The following is a 21,457-nucleotide window of genomic DNA, read 5'->3' as shown; positions in this document are numbered from 1 at the left end:
AAGTTCTCTTATCTGTAAAATGGGCATAATAATAGTGCAACTTTAAGTAACTAGCCCTTCTTTCTTTTAATCAGATAGAAAACTAGTTCATGAGTATCAATGAGTTACAGAAAAAAAAATTATTTTTGATACGTTTAAAAGGTGGTCTAGGGCTTCCCTGGTGGCGCCGTGGTTGAGAGTTCGCCTGCCGGTGCAGGGGACACGGGTTCGTGCCCCGGTCCGGGAAGATCCCACATGCCGCGAGGCGGCTAGGCCCGTGAGCCATGCCCGCTGAGCCTGCACGTCCGGAGCCTGTGCTCTGCAACGGGAGAGGCCACAACAGTAAGGCCTGCGTACCGCAAAAAAAAAAAAAAAAGGTCGTCTAATACATGAAGGGGTCATTGTTTCCAGGTCAAATAAACGCAGATAACTGTGTTGGAAAAGGAAACAGAGGCTCAAAGATTCTGGCAGGCAATGCCCAGCAATTCCTCCACTGTCTCTCCAACAGCTTCACACTGTCAAGCTTTCTCTGACTACCCCGTTCCAAGTCTCTTCACTTACTCTTACCTGTCAAAGGGTTACCTTCTGTAGCAAGCCATCTTTGGCATCCCACGCTTAGGCTGTGTCAGGGAACTGATCACTCTTTTATTCAATTGTCTGTTTAGATGTCTGATACCACCCAACTGTGACTTTAGCAGGGGCTCAGAACTCCGAAAAGACTGATCCCCTCACACTAATCCTCTCAACAATCAAGTCTCCTTCTGGTCCGCTTTCCTTCTGCATCAGTCACTCCTCGCCCTTCACTTTGCGTTCCTCAGCATCACCCGGAAGCTTTAGAAATGAAGACTCTTATACCTCGCCCCAAGCGGGTTACCTAGTTCCTTCAACGCTAACCTCTACAACCCTAGCGTCTTAACTCCGCCCCATCTCAGCTCCTGACCCCGCCCCTTCCTCCGCTTCGCCGCCTCTTTACATGGAGTCACAAGTACGCATGCTCCCTCTGAACTTCCTCGTAGCGTGATGACGTTAGCGTTGGCGTGGTGACGTAGGGGTGGGTGACGCGCGTGTTTCAGCTAGGAGGAAGCGCGTGAGTTTAGAAGCCACGCGGGGTTGTGGGGTGTCCCGGCAGCTCAAGGCGTGCGCTTTCTCTTTGGCCGTTCGCCGCTGAACGTCTTGTGTCCTTTCCGCCCTTTCGGGGTGGGGGAAAGCAGAGCTTCTCCACGAGTTGGGGCCCGTGAAGGAGAAGGGAGCCAGCGGGGGACTCTGGAGTGCCTGAGGGCAGGGCTGCGGCCCGGAAGAGGCGAGGAGAAGAGAGGGTTCCCGTAGGCAGGGTCCGCACGCGCTGGGATCAGGGCTGGTCCCGAGAAGGGCCTGGGGCGGCCGCGCTATGTTCGGGGCCCGGTGCCTGCTACGAGCCCTGCGCTCCTGTTCCTCGGCTCCCTGCCCAAGGCACAAACCTTCAGCCAAACTGAGCGTGCGGGACGCTCTCGGGGCCCAGAACGCAAGTGGGGAGCGCGTTAAGGTCCAGGTTAGTGTATCGGAAGGCGGTGGGTTTGTCTTTTTCGTTGACTGATATGGCACGTCCACGTCTAGGCTATCCTTGTGCTGTCGGGTCGGACAGAACGACCGGCAGGGCAAAGTTAGAAAATGTAGACAATCGTGTGGGTCCACGTTTTTCTTCTCTCATTGGTTACCGTTAGTTTTGCCTGGAAAGTGCTGGAACTTTGCTTTCATGATACAGGTTATTACCCGTAAACTTGTTAATCATACAGCAAAATGAACGATCCCCTTTTCTTTTGTCCCTCATAACGTGTGTCCACAGTTATATAGCTCCTTGAGTGCAGGAACTATGTCTTACCCGTCTTTATAGTCACACATAGCTGGCGGTAAATATTTGTTCAACTAAACCATACCTTTTATTGAACTTTTAACCACCTCAGTGCCTAAAATGGGGCTTTGCATAAAACTTATGTTAATAAATTAGGAGAACGAGTGGAGTGTAGCAGTCTGAAAGAGCTCTGGAGTCAAGCTGCCTCGGTTTAAATCTCTGCCGCTTAGTAGCTTGTTAATTACGGGCGTGTCACTTAACGTGCTCTAAACCTCAGTTCTCTCTTACGAGAATGGAGATAATAGTCCTTACCTCACAGAGTCCTGAATATTAGTTACAAAACATTTAGAGCAGTGGCCCACCGTGAATAAATGTTAGTTGCTATCATTTCTCTTGTTAATAATAATATTTGCAGCGGCTCCACACAGAAGGTACCTCCTTAAAGGAGCAGACCAAGCAAGGAGGTTTGACTTACTATGTTGCTGAAACACACTGATGCAGTTATTTTTGCTGTCCTCACATATCCTTGATTTTTAGCAGTATGACCAATTTCCCCCTCTTTGCATTTCTTTGGGTTTCATATTCTTTCTATTATCCAAATCAAAACTTTTTCCTGCATTAATCTATTAATTCGGCATACATTAATACCTTTGTGTGCTAGTCTAGAGAGGATTCAAAGATGAAAAGAATGGAACATACTCGCTAGGTTAGAGGCTTTCACTTTAGTGCTGTGCAGTGTAATTTAGAAGTACCTGAATTGAGTGGTACTGTAATTGTAAAATAGACACTAATTTTGAAGAACAAAAGAATGCAAACTATCTCAGTATTTTTAATATTGATTACATGTTGATATATATTTTGGGTTCAATGAAATATACTATTAAAATTAATTTAACCCATTTCTTATGTAACCACTAAACAAGTAAAATTACATATGTAGCTCACATATTTTTGTCAGACAGTCCTGGTCTGATGGATAAGACAAGAAATGACAACAATGTGATAAGTATTAGTGGTATAAATAGAAAACTTTGAGAATACAGAGAGGGAAGTTCTTAACAGTGTGAGGAGGTCAAAGAAGACTTCTTGCGTGAGGTGACATTTCAGCTGAGTCCAGAAGGATGTGTTCCTCAGGCACAGGAACCAGGGATAGGGTGGAAATATCATTTCAGAAGAGCTTGTTGACAAGAACATGAACTTTGAACTGAGTTCTGTGTTTGAATTCCACCTGTACTACTTGGTAACCTTGAGTATTTAACAAGGTTATCCTAACTTCTCTAAATATGTTTCATCTCTAAAGTGATAGTTCTTGTGAGGATTAAGTAGAAAAATACTTAAAAAGAGCTTAGGACAGAAGTACATTAAACAGTGCTCCATAAATGTTAACTTTTACTAACAAGTAAAAAGCAAGACATTGGTGCTTTGGATTGGGCGTGTTCAATTTATGAAGGGCCTTGTATGTAAGACTGAGGCAATTTACGCTTTATTCAGCGTAGCCCTGGAGAAAGATCAAGCACTTCCTAGTAGACTTAGGTTTAAATTCAGGCTCTGCCGTTTACCAGCAGTGTGGCCTCAGGCAGGTTATTTAACTTCTCTGAGCCTTAATTCTTCACTTGTAAAACGGGAATAGTGATAATCCACATTGCTGTTGTGAGGAGGAGGTGAAACAGTATATGAAGAACGTAGTAATTAAAATGTTTGTTACATAGTAGATGTTCAGTACATGATAGATATTCTTCCACTGGATATATTCATGGATTTTCTACTGTGTGCCTGACAATAGCCTTCAATGCAACTAAAAATGTGATTCCTAAATCCACAAAATATTATGGACATGCAAATAAGTAATAGAAGGGCTTTAATAACAGTGTCTATTAGGGTGTGGTGGGGATACAAAGAAAGTCAGGATCAGTACAGTTTTTCTAAGTAGGATTATCTCACTTTTCCCAAGCACATTTGATGGTTAACCAAACACCATCAACTGTTCACAGTTGTTCAGAGGCTGCTAGAATATTCTCTCAACCTCTATGCTAGTTAAATTTAACTAGCATAGAGGTTGTCATCTGTGAGAGAGCTGTTTTTAGTGTTCTACTTGAAGACATCTCATTTGTACTCGTGCATACCTGTCATTTAAATTCAGAGTGTCTTTGAAAGTTTATGTGCTACTTAATATGATCATAATAAGTTTCTTGAGAACTCTTTTAGTATGATACTTTGTAAAAAAGAAAACCCCATAAAGATGTTTCTAGTCTATAACTACATAATCTCCCTTCTGGGAATTTGATATAAAAGGAGAAAGGAACCAAAATGTGTACCCTATTACGTGTAATGGTGGGGGAGAGGGGCAGGGGCAGGAAGAAAACCTGGAATATTAGGGGGATTGGTTATGTGAATTAGGCTCATCAACCTAACGGGATTTGGGACATCTTATTCAGAATGATGAGCTTTATTAACAAAACGACAACAGCAAAAAAGGTGGAATGCCAAAGCTGTATTTCACTGTGATGAGGACCATATAAAATTATATATGCATACTGGTAAACTAAAAGCAATTGATTTGTTCAGGCGGGATTATGAAGACTTATTTTTTTTCATTTAGTCCTCTGTGTGTATGTGTAATGAAAATATAAAATGTTTGTATTTTAAACTCACATTTAGAAATATTTCTCATTAGGGATGGATTCGTTCAGTCCGATCCCAGAAGGAAGTCTTGTTCCTGCATGTAAATGATGGGTCATCTTTGGAAAGCCTTCAGGTTGTAGCAGATTCAAGCTTTGACAGTAGGTGAGGTTTTTTTGTTTGTTTGTTTTAAAGAGTACTTTGAATTTTTTTCATCTCCTCTGTTCCCCATTTCCCTAATCTAAGTGTTCATATTGCCCCCTCAGTGATCTTTCTAAACAAATCTTCTTTTCATAGCTTTGAGGCTCAAGTCCAAATACTTAGAATCAAGATCCTTCTCTCCTCTCTCTAACATCTTCACATGACAATATCCCCCACCTATCCTTTGCTTCTCTCTCAACTATGTGCAGCTCTTAACCCAATTAAAGGTAAAATCTTCTATCATTAAATGGTTTAGGGATTTCCCTGGTAGTCCAGTGGTTAAGACTCCATGCTCCTAATGCAGGGGGCCTGGATTTGATCCCTGGTCAGGGAATTAGATCCCGCATGCCGCAACTAAGACCTGGTGCAGCCAAATAAATAAATAAATAATAGTTTACTGTTTTGAGAGCAAGGTTGGTATTAATATGAGGGCTACATGTAAGATCTTGTTTATGCTATTGTTTTGTTATTATAGAGAACTGGCCTTTGGGAGTTCCGTGGAAGTTCAAGGGCAGCTGGTAAAAAGTTTGTCCAAAAGGCAAAATGTGGAACTGAAGGCAGAAAAAATTGAAGTTGTTGGAAATTGTGATGCCAAGGTATGTGTTGTGACACGATTATGGAGGCCGTTAAGGCTTAATTTAAAACATTAGCAACGTTTTAAGTGTGATTATTGGGAAGATGGCACTTGGAACTTTTCGATTGTGACTTCTAGGTAATTGAAACAGGCTATAGACTGAGGAATGTAGAAAGAGTAGCAAAAAGTATTTATGTAGATGGCTGGAGCCTTGGGAGTGAGAGCTAAGTGATAATACTCTGTGTATCTCTGTGGTGCCTGTCACTGTTGAGATTTGCCACTTTACAAGCCTGCCTAGTCAGCTGCAGTGACAAAGACATACCAGGGCAAACCACATTCTTAGGAAAGCTCTGCCTAGAAATTACTTTTGCATGATCTAGAACTGTACCATCTGGTGCAATAGCCGCTAGCCACCCATGGCTATTTAATATTAAATCAGTTGAAATTAAATTAAAAATTCAGTTCCTCAGTGACATTAGCCACATTTCAAGTGCTCAGTGATCACATGCAGCTAGCAGCTACCGTACTGCATTGCACAGGTACAGATCATTTCCGTTTATCACAAAATTCTGTTGGATGGTGCTAGAGTGTGGGGATGCTTAGGCTGAACAAAGATAAGAAATTCTACATTAAGACATGTTTATTCCTGTTTTTGCAAGACTCTTCTGTTAGTAGCTTTTTATGTATAGCCTGATAAAGAGGTTAGAGGGAATAAAACCATAGATTATCAATCCAGTTTCTATTTGGAGAAGATGAGACCCAATCAGGTAAAATGGCTTGCATTAGGTTATATTGCTGATTAGTGGCACAGCTGAAGTTTATGTGCTAGCCATTTTAACCCCCTGTGGTTTAGCTATACTCATCTTCAAATATTTAATGAACAAAAAATGAGGAATATAGGGAAATAGCGTCATTTTAATTCAAATTCATTTTTAGTTCTTTTGGATAATTGAAATGTTAACCATTTTTATTTTTGCTTTTTTAGAGGGATGTTTGATTATTAAAAATTTGCCATGTGTTTTACTCTTCTTAAATTGTTTTCCCTTGGTGGGTATTGATGCTTTCCACTACTCTTCCCCCTTATTTCAGTGTCATTTTTAAGTATTCAGCATTAGGGAATTCTGAACCCGCTAACAGTCCCCAGATTCCTATTAATGTGATCATATTGTCACTTTCGTAGGTATGGGACCTATTTCTATATGACATAAATTAATGTGTGCACAAGGCCTAAAAGGAATAGATAGCTATGTTGGTAGCCTGTTTTAGAGTTCTTTTACTTAGCTTCTCTGTTATCTTTTTTATTGAAACTTTGGTTTTGGTCTGAAACTTTTATCCTATCTTCTCAATCTTGTAAAATGAGTGGGGGCAGGGAAATTTTTCTAGGTAGAGTCATAATTTCCTTTAAAATTTTTATGAATATACATTACTCGTCCAGATGATACAAAGCTGTTGACCCTCGCTCATGTTCTGAAACAGCAGCACATGTTGATAAATGGTGATAAATAGTGCTAATTGATTATGAGCGCTTGTGGACTTTCAAGACATTTGGACAATTTTAAAATTCAATACCAGCTGTGTGTATACAGCTGTAGAAAACATAATGTTTAATATCTACAATATTCTAAACTCATGTGTGCCAAACAGTGGAGTGTTTTGGGTAACTATATCATAATCTCTCTATTTGTAAGTAGTGATTGATAGCTAACGGATAGAAATTTGATAAATAACAGATTAGCCTTGGTGATAATAAGTAACTTTGCCCAAGGTTCCAAAGCTAATAAGTAGTAGAGCTGAATTTAAACCCACATTTTTCTGATTTCACTCACTGTCCTAACTTGTTAGAATTAATGTGGACCATGTTCAGTTATGTTAAGAAATAAGGAACAAAAGCGTCTTAGTTTTATTCTAAAGCATTACTATTTAACAAACGCCCTGTAAACTGATTTTATAAAACTGTATTTCTTTTAGCTTCTAACTTGTTTTTCCTTTTATTGTCAGGCTTTCCCTTTTAAATATAAAGAGAGGCATCCTCTGGAGTATCTGAGACAATACCCTCACCTTAGGTGTAGGACTAATGTTCTGGGTTCTATACTGAGGGTTCGCAGTGAAGCCACAGCTGCTATCCATTCTTTCTTTAAGGTAAGGAGCTTTGCTTCTAGGTGTTCTTTCTTGTGAAGAAGTTGAATAATTGTAATACTGGAGTATTATCCTGAAAGTTCTTCGGGTTATTTATTCCAAGCACCCTTTATTGTGTGGTACTTTTTTCTTTGGCTGATTTTAAATTTTCTGTTTATCACTGGTTTTGAGTAATTTGATTAATGTGTGCCTTGGCACAGTTTTCTTTATGTTTCTTGTGTTTGGAGTTCATTGAATTTCTTGGATCTATGCATTTTAATTTTCACCAAGTTTTTCAGTCATTATTTCATCAAATATTTTTATGTTACCTCTCTCCTTTGGGGACTTCAGTTACCCATATATTAGGCCACTTGATGATATCCCAATAGCTCTCAGATGTTCTTTTCTTTTTAAAAAATCTTTTTTTTCCAGCGTGTTTCTTTTGGATAGTTTCTATTACTATGTCTTCAAGCTTACCAATCTTTTCTTCTGCAGTGCCTAATTTCTTATTCCTATCCAGTGCATTTTTCACCCCATATCTAAGTGAAAGGCTTCATATCTAAGTGTTTGATTTGGGCCTTTTTTTTTAGTGTCTTCCATGTCTCTACTTAACTTTTTTGAACATATACAATACAGTTTTAGTTAAAACTGTAGTTTTCATAGCTGCTTAGTAACTTTTTACGTCCTTCTAACGTGTCAGCTATAAGTCAGTTTTAATTGATTGATTAGTCTCTTCATTATAGGTTATGTTTTCCTGCTTCTTCGTATATCTGCTAATTTCTGATTAGGTGCCAGACCTTGTTAATTTTACCTTGTTGGGTGCTGGATATTTATAAAGCTTCTTAAGCTTTGTTTTGGTATGTAGTTAAGTTACTGGAAGGGTCTTGCTTTTATGATTTGTTAAGTAAATCTGGAGCAGTGCTCAGTCTGGGTCTGATTATTCCCCACTACTGAGACAAAGCCTTCCTGAGTATTCTACCTAGTGCCTTGTGAATTACAAGATTTTCCAGCCTGGTTTGTGGGAGCAGGCATTGTTTCCAGCCACATACGAGCACCAGGCGCTGTTTCCTCTAATCGTTGTGGATGGTTCTTTCCCTGGCCTTGGATAGTTTCCTCACTTGCATGTGCTGATCATTCCTCCACCTAATACTCCAAAGTGACTCCCTGTACATCTCTGGAGTTGTTGGACAACTGTCTGCTCTCTAGTACTCTGTCCTGTCAGTTCTAGCCACTTTGGTCTCCTCAACTCAGGGAGTCTGCTGGGCTCCACTTTATTTCTCCCTTCTTCCTGCTGTGGCCTGGAAAATCTCAAGGTAGTAAGCTGGGCTGCTGGTAGGGTTCACTGTGTTTGTTTCCTGTCTCTCAGGGATCACTATCCTTTGTTGTCTGATATCCAGTGTCTTGAAAACCAGCATTTCATGTGGTTTGCTTGTGGATTTTTTTTTTTTTTTTTTTTGCGGTACGCAGGCCTCTCACTGTCATGGCCTCTCCCGCTGCGGAGCACAGGCTCCGGACGCGCAGGCTCAGCGGCCATGGCTCACGGGCCCAGCCGCTCTGCGGCATGCAGGATCCTCCCGGACCGGGGCACGAACCCGTGTCCCCTGCACCGGCAGGTGGACTCTCAACCACTGCGCCACCAGGGAAGCCCTGTTTTTGTTTTTTTTTGTTGTTTCAAATGGGAGGGTAAATCTAGTTCCTATTTCTACATTTTAGTCGCAGACATTTTATATACAGTAAGCACTAATTTTAAAAAATTATTGGTGTTGATCAAGTAGATTGATCTAATGCCTAAAGACATTTTGTCTCATTTAGCTTTGCTTTTCAGCCATTTCCCCCAACCCGGGAAAGCCACAGTGGAATGTAGTTTGTAAGTTGATGAGGTGAACGGACCCTCCTTCCATGTGGTGGATGGAAGGGCTCCAAAAGCAAGAGTGACCCAATGGATAAAGTTCAGTATTATTCCATGTAGTTTTGGAACTCTTCCTAATCCACTTCTCCAGATCCAGCTCACTTGCAAAGATTGTCTGACAGCGTACCCTTCCCTTGGACAGCATCCAAACTCATGCAGGCCCAGCCCTGCCATAGCACACGAAGGAAGTTCTTGCTCTTTGAAAAGCTCCTTAAGAGGTAATTTTTGATGTGACAGCTAAAGAACATCATGGCTTTAAAACATAAGAATAAACAAAGGAAAATAAATCACATTATACAGTGTCATCCCATTATAGTGTGAAAGGGTGTGTTTACATATGCTCTCATAAACTTTCTTATGCATCTTCCATATGGCTTTTTTTTTAAATAAATTTATTTATTTATTTTTGGCTGTGTTGGGTCTTCGTTGCTGCCCATGGGCTTTCTCTAGTTGCGGTGAGCAGGGGGCTACTCTTCATTGCAGTGCATTGGTTTCTCATTGCAGTGACTTCTCCTCTTGCAGAGCACGGGCTCTAGGCGCGCAGGCTTCTGTAGTTGTGGCTCGAGGGCTCTAGAGCACAGGCTCAGTAGTTGTGGCGCACGGGCTTAGTTGCACCGCGGCATGTGGAATCTTTCTGGACTTGAACCCGTGTCCCCTGCATTGGCAGGTGGGCTCTTTACCACTGCGCCACCAGGGAAGTCCCATCCATATGGCTTTTCAATAGTGCTTGAACCATACAAACAGAAAATTTGTTCAGATGTAAAAATCTTTTTTCCCTATATGGCTTTAACAGCTGATAAAGTCAGTGGATCTGCTTTAATTCTGAAAGTTTTATGGATTTCTGGCCAGTAGGTGGTGGTATTGGCAATCTATTAACAAGTGGGCTTTACCTAATTTATACATTTCTTATTACTTGAAGTTTTCACAGGTATGTAGATAATTTTAAAATAATAAAAAACATTAGAAAACTCTGAAATCAAAGAATAAGCAAAGTAAAGTAAAATTTAAAAAACATTTTAGGTGGTTGAAAATAATGAATTTTAGCACTGTTGATGATGATTATAAAGGTAGGTACTTTTGAGTCTTATAAATTCACTTTTTAATTGTAAAGCTCTGGAAAATATAATCCTGATACCTCCTCCTAAGATGTCACCCACTTGTGTATGTGACAGGATTGAATTGTTTAAAGAAATAATGGGAGTACTATAGGACATATTAAATATTATTTATATATTATCCTATATTTGGTACTGTTTCTATGTTTGTTACTTTAGGCTCCCTAAAACATGTTAAGAACTAAAATGTAAAATTTTCAAAAATTTCAGACCTTGAAAATATAGGGAAAAAGAAACTTGAGCACAAACCTTTTAGTTAGGATACTTTAAGGATCTAGAGTTTTTTGGTTTGAGTATCAAAAACGTTTAGTGTATAACTTGCTTTGCTTATAAAATTGACACGTTTGCTGAGTACTAAAACATGACTATCTAGAATTCTCAAAAAATGAGTTATTTACAAAAGCTGAGTTTCTCAAATAATAGGATTATCTCTTTAGGCACCAATTTTTTTTCTAATTTCCAGTGGCAGTTATCCTAAAATGTATTACATACTTCCCTGGCTTCCTGAAGCGAGCCAACAGAAAAGAGTTTGCCCTTTCCTGGTGAGTTGAGGTTCTTCCTCTGAGTATCAGATTGTTCTCTTCTCAGTATGGCAGTGCCTTCAAAGCCTGTCATGGTGAGGAGTGTTCTTTGACCCTGCGTTGAATGACCCTAGACTGCTGTGTCTTTGAGTTCCTGTGACTGCTTTTTATGGGGTGTTTTTTTGGTTTTTGTTTTGTTTTTTTGGTCTCTTGCTGTCACTTTTTGTCGCCAGTGGTGTGTCTGTGGCTAGCAATTGCTGTCATGTTTCTTTTTTGTTGAGTCTGATTAAATAATATTTATTTTGTGTGTGTTAAAGAAAAATATAGTCCATGACTCTTTGAGTGATGTGTATGGGCCTTAGTACATGAATTTTGTAATTTTCAGATACTCATTCATTGCCTTATAAATATCTGGTTATAGCAATGTGTATCTATCAAAATACTTAGATATTTAGAGGTGATGGGTGGGATCTGAATAATTGGGCCAAAATTTTTGACCCCTTCTCTGGCCTTCATCTCTCTTATTAGGAACCCCTTTGCTGTGGGATAGGATAAGTACCTGACAGTGGAACCCCACTGGAGGCAGCCTCTGAGAGTACTCCTGCTATTTATTTTCCTACTTCTCTATCCACTTTCTCTTTTGTGGACTTTGTTCTCGTCTTTGTTGTTCCTTTGTACCCTCTCCTGTATAACTTTTGGTGGTAATGATATAGACTTTGATATGATAAGCCTTGCTAGCACTGTTAAGGCTTAAAAAGCTGATGATGCCTTTTGAAAGGTTTAGCATTATTTGAGAATTGAGAATAATTCCCACTATTTGAGTGATTAAAAAAAAAATCCCATACAGTTATTTTCATAAGATTTACAGCATTGTTCCTTGTGGCAGTTGACCAGTTCTAACTTAGGCAATTATATTTAGCCGTTAAATTTTCTCCTCCCTCTCGCCACCCTTGTTTCCTTTGGATTTTTCACTTCCTTTCTTTGTTTACTGCACTCATGCTCATAGTTGCCTTATGTGGAATAAATGATTCATGTCCATAATTCTTGGCTTCTAGGAGATAAAAATTTTATGCAGTAATGTTATTGATTCTATTTCATTTGTTCTCTATAATGTGCTCTGTGCAGCACCTCACCACACGTTGTTCCCAGATTAAGTACATATTTGAACACTTACTGAGACTCCTAATTTATAGCTTGAAAATTTAATCAGTCTACATCATAAGGCAAGTTGTTGGCTGGATACTTTGTATCATAGCCAGAATACTTGAATTCAACCTTTTTAGGAAGGAAGGGGTAAATTTGGGCGGCCCCTGGTAATACACTGACATATTTTACATTCCACCAGTAGGTACTGGCAGAATTTAGCAGAGATTAGATGGATATATATGAACTTATTGTATTGATGTCAAGAACAAAATGTTTACATTGAACACATACTCTTATGCCTTTGCAGAATAAATTCACTTTAGCTGCCTCCACCCCCACCCTGCAGCATTTATGCTGCCTGTAACCTTTTGCCTACATCCATAGTCAAAGTGAAAGAAGCATAACCTTGAAGTTGCTGGGTTATTTCAGTTTTACTAGCAACAGCTTTTGTGGTTCACTAATGGAAATAGTCTCAGACTTTAGAGCAGAAGGATTGCAGTTGGGTGCCTTAGTAATGGATGGGTTTGCTGCTCACAATCTTCCTTGAGGCAAAGGAAGTGCACTGCCTGTGCCATGCGCGGTGCACTGTGCCATCAGTTTAATGACAGACTTCCTAAAAATCATTCCTGCCTTTTTGCTGTTTATTTCTGCGGTCCCTGACTGTCAACCTTAATTTATCTCCTTTTTGGTGGTTTGTTACAATTGAGGGTCTCATTCCAAAATAACAACTTAATATTGATCACTTTTATTCCCTTAGCAGTGTGGGCAACATCATTATGCATTAGCCCTGAGTGACTGTGCGTGTGTGTGCGTGTGTGTTAAATCACTATCAGTCTGTTGGAAAAGTGGGAAGAAGAAATGGCACCAGAGAGAGATCCTGAGCACCTAGGTTCTAGTCCCGGCTCTGACTCTGACTCGTTGTATGATTTTGGCCTCTCATTAAATCTCTCTGGGCCTCAATTTCCGTGTCTTTCCAGTGAGGAGATTGGACTAGATATTGTCTAAGTCAGTTCTGATTTAAAATTCTTTGTGCATAGTAAACTCTCCATTTGATATTTTAATAGTTTTATTTTGGGGATTAAGGAGGGATTTGATATGGCATTCTCTTAGTGCTATTTGAATCATATAATGAAGTGTATGTTCTTGGAAGTGTTTCACATACAAATATACTGAGAAAAGTGGTTTCTCTTTTTCTTCCAGGACAGTGGCTTTGTGCATATTCATACTCCAGTAATCACATCCAATGACTGTGAGGGGGCTGGAGAACTTTTTCAAGTTAAGGTAAGCTGTGCTTCCCATCTTGGGGGATATATTGCTCTCTGATATTTTTCATTTGAGGGTTTGCTTCAAATTTAATGAGAGTTATGTGGATAGAACATGAAACTTTGTTGATAATAATCCTTAAAAAACGTGCATAGAAAATTCACACTTCTCTAATTTTCTGTCCAACCAGCTGTATTACCTGCGTTGTGACTGAAAGGAGTGGATTTTTAATTTAGTACTCTATTTGCCTTTTTTATAACTGTGAATTGGTGAACTAGAGAAATTTGAAGAAATTAATAAAAATTCTAAGAGATCTTTTCTGCAAATTCAACCCCCAAGTTACATTTTTGGGTGTAACTGTTATTTTAAGAGATGGAACTAAAATAGAAAAGCATACATGTGAATATTTTCTTTTTCAGAGTCTAGAAAATATATTTTTCATAAGAAATTATTTAGTCTGTATACCTCATGAAGGCTTTTATTTTAATTCTTTGTTCAGCAATTATTCTTTAAGCTCCTGCTATGCACCACATATTGTCAGCCTGCTCTTGTTGCAGGAAATTTAAAAGTTACCAGTTTTTCTTACATGTCGGCAATTGAAAGCCTTTCATTTACCAATTAGACAGCCTGTTTAAAATCATTGACCAGTAGTATAAGGTACAAAGAGAAATGTATGTTGATGAGTGGTGCTTTTTGTATTTCTTTCATTTATTTACTGATTTCTGTATCTCTGAGAAATCAAGATTCTTTATATATTTGGGTGATTTCATCAAATGACAAGACCTGTACAAAACTACTCTCTCTGGTTCAGTATATTCTGACTCTTGATAATGATGCTTTCTCTTCATATTATTGAACAGCATATTCACTGGGAGAAGTTATCCTGATGTGTCAAAATCATTATTCAAAATAATAATCAAATGCTGTCTTTCTTCATATGTGGTTTGAAGAAATCTAGATGATAGCCTTCTGCAAAAAGCAGAATAAAAACGCTTGGTTGAACATTTAAAGTAGGAGTGTTAGCATCTGTATATGAGTTCAAAGAAGGCAGCAGATGATAAAATAACAATATGTAAATTGAAGAAAACATTCTCTTTTAGCCATTTATGTTGTTAATTTTCTCTTTGCACCTTAATAGTCATCTGAATATTGAAGTGAAGAATTACCCACCTTAAATACATTTCATGATCCCTTAATCTAAACTACCAAATATTAAAAAGTAAATGATAAAGAAGGACATGTATAATCTAAAGGAGTTTTTACAAATATAAAGGGAATTATTAAAGAGACCCAAGTTAAACAAGTAAAAAAAATCTGTAACAAACTTAAATAATTATAAATTTGGAGCTAACTGCTTTACCACCAGAGAAATCCCCTAAGCAAGTCTGAATGATTACAATATGTGCATTTTGGACACTAAACAACACAAGGTAAATTACCAAATAAGAATAAATACAGAGAAAGGAGGAAGATGTATTTTTTTTTTTTAAATCGGGGCTTTTTAAATTTTATTTATTTATTTTTGGCTGTGTTGGGTCTAAGTGACTGCACACGGGCTTTCTCTAGTTGCAGGCAAGTGGGGGCTACTCGTTGCAGTGGCATCTCTTGCTGTGGAGCATGGGCTCTAGGCGTGCGGGCTTCAGTAGCTGTGGTACGTGGGCTGAGTAGTTGTGACTCGCAGGCTCAGTAGTTATGGCACATGGGCTTAGCTGCTCCACGGCATGTGGGATCTTCCCGGACCAGGGCTCAAACCTGTGTCCCCTGCATTGGCAGGTGGATCCTTAACCATTGTGCCACGAGGGAAGTCCGAAAATGTATTTCTGAAGCTAAACAAATGAGAAGTGTTCTATGTTCATAGTACTCCAGGGCCAGGTTGAGGAATTTTATGTAGTGGAATTAGGCTTTGTCTATTCAGAGTGTCAGAAAGGTGCTCTTGAATTCATTGATACTAGGCTCCTGCATTCAGGGTCTAGCACAGGTTTCAGCGGTCTGTGGCTTTTGTTTTATGAGCCCACTGTCTTTGTTGCTTTCAGCAGTTCAGCTCCTAAGATTTGTCTTCTGCCTACCAACACACTCTCCTCTGAAAGCAGTGCTCCTCCTTATTCCCACCTCACACATCTCTACACTTCCAAGCTTCATTGTGTGGATTTCTTCCGGACTGCATGTAGAGGCATAGGGGTTTGAGTCTTGGCACCCTACTGTTAGGAGGAAGTGAAGTGTCACATCTAAGTCCTTGCTTCTCTTAATAGTGCTCTTTTTTGCTCTGATAACAATGAAGTCCAGTAACTACTTAAAGATAAGGATGCCTGGTACATACTCAGGTTTGAGGACAGCAGTAAGATGCCACCTTGAAATGCACAGTAAGAACATAATACACTGTCGAGAAGTAAATGCATGTCCCATCATTTTAGTTTTGTTTTTCCTCATTCCCATTTCCTGCTTTAAGATTTCAGGTATTTGCTAAGGTTTGGGGACTCCTGAATACACATGTAGGAAGTTGCATTCAAAAGCATTAATTTGTTATTTAGTAGACCTTTGGTACCATCTGTGTTCAAGATTCTGTGCTGTTAAGGGGATACAAAGATGTACTCAGGGTTCTGGTTGGTGAAGCTGGTGAGTTGGCAGGGCATAAGAGAGGAAGGAGCATGCTTTTCATTCACTGTTGATGTTACTTATGCTACAGTATTCTTTGGTTGTACACCTTTTCCTTTTTGTCTTAGAGCCCTAGCTGAGTTCCACAATTACGTTTGATCTTTATGATTCTGGAGTAACTAGTTTGTCTCTGAGAAGATAAAAGAGATTAAAGGCAAGAATTAGGGATTGTGGCAAAATCTAGACGTTGATAGGAAATAAGGTGAAACTGTTTTATGTATATACTTGAGGTTACAGTGTTACAAGTTATAAGTGTTATGAAATCTAGAGGGTAATTAGGTCTATGAGGATTGACTTGGTCAGAAACATCTTCAAAATAAGTATGTGACTTAACTGTACCCTAGGGAGAGTACTTCAGGTAGGGGAGGAATGTGAGCAGAGTCAAGTAACTAAAATGAGTGTGGGGTTTTCACTGGACGCCGGATGGACAGATGAGAAGGTTTATGTTGGTGAATCATAAAAAGTAAAGTTGGGAATGAGAAAATGGAGCAGGTTTTAAAAAACAACTTTATTGAGATACATTTTACATACCATAAAAATCAGTCACTTAAAGTATACTGTTCCGTGGTTTTTAGTATATTCACAGAGCTGTGGAAGCATCACCACAATCTAATTTGAGAGCATTATATCACCCCAAAGTGAAACCCAGTACCCATTACCAATCCCTTCCTGTTTCCACCCCGAGTTCTAGGTAAGCACTAAACTGCTCTCTATAGATTTGCCTCTTCTGGAATATTTCATATAAATGCAGTCATACAACATATGGGCTTTTGTGTCAGGCTTCTTTCATTTAGCACAACGTTTTTGAGGTTCATACAAGTTGTAGCATGTATCAATACTTCATTTCTTTTATATCCAACTAGTATTCTATTGTATAGATATCCAACGTTTTATTTATCCATTTAGCAGTTGATGGATGTTTGGATTATTTCTACCTCTTGGCTATTATGATTAATGCTACTATCAACATTTGTGAAATCATTTGGATGAGTATATGATATCATTTCTCTTGAGTGGAATTGCTGGGTCACATGGTAGCTTTATGCTTAATATTTTGAGAAACCACCAAACCATTTTCCAAAGTGGCTGCATCACTTTACATTCCCAACAGCAGTGTATGTAGGTTCCAGTTTCTCCCCATTATTGCCAACACTTATTGTTGCTCTTCATTTTTTTTTAAACATCTTTATTGGAGTATAATTGCTTTCCAGTGGTGTATTAGTTTCTGCTTTATAACAAAGTGAATCAGCTATACATGTACCTATATCCCCATATCCCCTCCCTCTTGCGTCTCCCTCTCATCCTCCCTTATCCCACCCCTCTAGGTTGTCACAAAGCACTGAGCTGATCTCCCTGTGCTTTGTGGCTGCTTCCCCAAGCTATCTGTTTTACATTTGGTAGTTTATATAAGTCCATGCCACTCTCTCACTTCGTCCCAGCTTACCCTTCCCCCTCCCCTTGTCCTCAAGTCCATTTTCTACCTCTGCATCTTTATTCCTGTCCTGCCCCTAGGCTCTTCAGAACCCTTTTGTTTTTTTTTAGATTCCATATGTATGTGTTAGTGTACGGTATTTGTTTTTCTCTTTCTGACTTACTTCACTCTGTATGACAGACTCTAGGTCCATCCACCTCACTACAAATAACTCAATTTCGTTTCTTTTTATGGTTGAGTAATATTCCATTTGTATATATGTGCCACATCTTCTTTATCCATTCATCTGTTGATGAACACTTAGGTGGCTTCCATGTTCTGGCTATTGTAAATAGAGCTGCAGTGAACATTGTGGTACATGATTTTTTGAATTATGGTTTTCTCAGGGTATATGCCCAGTAGTGGGATTGCTGGGTCGTATGGTAGTTCTATTTTTAATATTTTAAGGAACCGCCATACTGTTCTCCACAGTGGCTGTATCAATTTACATTCCCACCAACAGTGCAAGAGGGTTCCCTTTTCTCCACACCCTCTCCAGCATTTATGGTTTGTAGATTTTTTGATGATGACCATTCTGACCAGTGTGAGGTATACTTCATTGTAGTTTTGATTTGCATTTCTCTACTGATTAGTGATGTTGAGCATTCTTTCATTTGTTTGTTGGCAATCTGTATATCTTCTTTGGAGAAATGTCTATTTAGGTCTTCTGCCCATTTTTGGATTGGGTTGTTTGTTTTTTTGATATTGAGCTGCATGAGCTGCTTGTAAATTTTGGAGATTAATCCTTTGTCAGTTGCTTCATCTGCAAATAATTTCTCCCATTCTGAGGGTTGTCTCTTCGTCTTGTTTATGGTTTCCTTTACTGTGCAGAAGCTTTTAAGTTTCATTAGGTCCCATTTGTTTATTTTTGTTTTTATTTCCATTTCTCTAGGAGGTGGGTCAAAAAGGATCTTGCTGTGATTTATGTCATAGAGTGTTCTGCCTATGTTTTTCTCTAAGAGTTTGATAGTGTCTGGCCTTACATTAAGGTCTTTAATCCATTTTGAGGTTTTTTTTAAATTATTTTTATTTATTTATTTATTTATTTATTTATTTATTTTGTGGTACGCGGGCCTCTCACTGTTGTGGCCTCTCCTGTTGCGGAGCACAGGCTCCGGACACGCAGGCTCAGCGGCCATGGCTCACGGCCCCAGCCGCTCTGCGGCATGTGGGATCTTCCCGGACCGGGACACGAACCCAAGTCCCCTGCATCGGCAGGCGGACTCTCAACCACTGCGCCACAGGGAAGCCCCCATTTTGAGTTTATTTTTGTGTGTGGGGTTAGGGAGTGTTCTAATTTCATTCTTTTACATGTAGCTGCCCAGTTTTCCCAGTATCACTTATTGAAGAGGCTGTCTTTTCTCCATTGTATATTCTTGCCTCCTTTATCAAAAATAAGTTGACCATATGTGTGTGGCTTTATCTCTGAGCTTTCTATCCTGTTCCATTGGTCGGTATTTCTGTTTCTGTGCCAGTACTGTATTGTCTTGATTACTGTAGCTTTGTAGTGTAGTCTGAAGTCCGGTGGCCTGATTCCTCCAGCTTCGTTTTTCTTTCTCAAGATTGCTTTGGCTATTCGGGGTCTTTTCTGTTTCTATACAAATTGTGAAATTTTTTATTCTAGTTCTGTGAAAAATGCCATTGGTAGTTTGATAGGGATTGCATTGAATCTGTAGATTGCTTTGGGTAGTATAGTCATTTTCACAATGTTGATTCTTCCAATCCAAGAACATGGTATATCTTTCCATCTGTTTGTATCATATTTAATTTCTTTCATCAGTGCCTTATAGTTTTCTGCATACAGGTCTTTTGTCTCCTTAGGTAGGTTTATTCCTAGATATTTTATTCTTTTTGTTGCAATGGTAAATGGGAGTGTTTCCTTAATTTCTCTTTCAGATTTTTCCATCATTAGTGTATAGGAATACAAGAGATTTCTGTGCATTAATTTTGTATCCTGCTACTTTACCAGATTCATTGATTAGCTCTAGTAGTTTTCTGGTAGAGTCTTTAGGATTCTCTATGTATAGTATCATGTCATCTGCAAACAGTGACAACTTTACTTCTTCTTTTCTGATTTGGATTCCTTTTATTTCTTTTTCTTCTCTGATTGCTGTGGCTAAAACTTCCAAAGCTAGGTTGAATAATAGTGGTGAGAGTGGGCAACCTTGTCGTTTTCCTGATCTTAGTGGGAATGGTTTCAGTTTTTCACAACTGAGAGCAATGTTGGCTGTGGGTTTGTCATATATGGCCTTTATTATGTTGAGGCAGGTTCCCTCTATGCCCACTTTTGGAGGGTTTTTATGATAAATGGGTGTTGAATTTTGTTGAAAGCTTTTCCTGCATCTATTGAGATGATCATATGGTTTTTATCCTTCAGTTTGTTAATACGGTGTATCACATTGATTCATTTGCATATATTGAAGAATCCTTGCGTTCCTGGGATAAACCCCACTTGATTATGGTGTATGATCCTTTAAATGTGCTGTTGGATTCTGTTTGCTAGTATTTTGTTGAGAATTTTTGTATCCATGTTCATCAGTGATATTGGCCTGTAGTTTTCTTTCTTTGTGACATCTTTGTCTGGTTTTGGTATCAGGGTAATGGTGGTCTAGTAGAACGAGTTTGGGTGTGTTCCTCCCTCTGCTATATTTTGGAAGAGTTTGAGGATAGGTGTTAGCTCTTCTCTAAATGTTTGATAGAATTCGCCTGTGAAGCCATCTGGTCCTGGGTTTCTGTTTGCTGGAAGATTTTTAATCACAGTTTCAATTTCAGTGCTTGTGGTTGGTCTGTTTATATTTTCTGTTTCTTCCTGGTTCAGTCTTGGAGGCTTGTGTTTTTCTAAGAATTTGTCCATTTCTTCCAGGTTGTCCATTTCATTGGCATATAGTTGCTTGTAGTAATCTCTCATGATCCTTTGTATTTCTGCAGTGTCAGTTGTTACTTCTCCTTTTTCATTTCTAATTCTATTGATTTGAGTCTTCTCCTTTTTTTCTTGGTGAGTCTGTCTAATGGTTTATCAATTTTGTTTATCTTCTCAAAGAACCAGCCTTTAGTTTTATTGATGTTTGGTATTGTTTCTTTCATTACTTTTTCATTTATTTCTGCTCTGATCTTTATGATTTCTTTCTTTCTGCTAAGTTTGGCGTTTTTTTGTTCTTCTTTCTCTAATTGCTTTAGGTGTAAGGTTAGGTTATTTATTTGAGATGTTTCTTGTTTCTTGAGGTAGGATTGTATTGCTGTAAACTTTCTTAGAACTTCTTTTGCTGCATCCCATATGTTTTGGGTCATCGTGTTTTCATTGTCATTTGTTTCTAGGTATTTTTTTATTTCATCTTTGATTTCTTCAGTGATCCCTTGGTTTTTAAGTAGTGTATTGTTAGGCCTCCATGTGTTTGTATTTTTTACAGGTTTTTTCCTGTAAAAAAATTGATATCTAGTCTCATAGCGTTATGGTCAGAAAAGATACTTGATACTATTTCAGATTTCTTAAATTTACCAAGGCTTGATTTGTGACCCAAGATATGATCTATCCTGGGGAATGTTCCATGAGCATTTGAGAAGAAAGCGTATTCTGTTATTTTTGGATGGAATCTCCTGTAAATATCAATTAAGTCCATCTTGTTTAATGTACCATTTAAAGCTTGTGTTTCCATATTTATTTTCATTTTGGATGATCTGCCCATTGGTGAAAGTGGGGGTGTTAAAGTCCCCTACTATGATTGTGTTACTGTTGATTTCCCCTTTTATAGCTGTTAGCATTTTCCTTATGTATTGAGGTGCTCCTATGTTGGGTGCATAAATATTTACAATTGTTAAGATTCTTCTTCTTGGATTGATCCCTTGATCATTATGTAGTGTCCTTCTTTGTCTCTTGTAATAGTCTTTACTTTAAAGTCTGTTTTGTGTGATATGAGTATTGCTACTCCAGCTTTCTTTTGATTTACATTTGCATGGAATATCTTTTTCCATCCCCTCACTTTCAGTTTGTATGTGTCCCTAGGTCTGAAGTGGGTCTCTTGGTGACAGCATATATATGGGTTTTGTTTTTGTATCCATTCAGCCAG

At 38.8% G+C, this 21,457-nt stretch overlaps 1 protein-coding gene across 4 annotated transcripts in view; it reads left to right on the top strand.

The window, feature by feature from the left end:
• Positions 1-202: 202 nt before the first annotated feature.
• The window catches only part of NARS2 (asparaginyl-tRNA synthetase 2, mitochondrial), a 138,403-nt gene continuing 117,148 nt past the window's right edge, over positions 203-21,457 (top strand). For 3 of the 4 annotated variants that reach the window (XM_079929771.1, XM_079929769.1, XM_079929768.1), the window contains exons 1-5: positions 203-1,507; positions 4,482-4,591; positions 5,103-5,223; positions 7,200-7,340; positions 13,208-13,288. In XM_079929771.1, coding sequence (XP_079785897.1) covers positions 1,367-1,507; positions 4,482-4,591; positions 5,103-5,223; positions 7,200-7,340; positions 13,208-13,288 — 594 coding nt within the window. In that variant the 5' untranslated portion in view covers positions 203-1,366. Of the gene's footprint in view, positions 1,508-4,481; positions 4,592-5,102; positions 5,224-7,199; positions 7,341-10,803; positions 10,883-13,207; positions 13,289-21,457 lie in introns of those variants that run through there. The other variant, XM_079929770.1, reaches the window with a different exon arrangement.

Source organism: Stenella coeruleoalba, assembly GCF_951394435.1.
Source record: "Stenella coeruleoalba genome assembly, chromosome: 8".
In the NCBI taxonomy this organism is placed as follows: Eukaryota; Metazoa; Chordata; class Mammalia; order Artiodactyla; family Delphinidae; genus Stenella; species Stenella coeruleoalba.
Note: the sequence above shows the minus strand (reverse complement) of the source record. Positions and strands in the feature narration are given on the sequence as shown.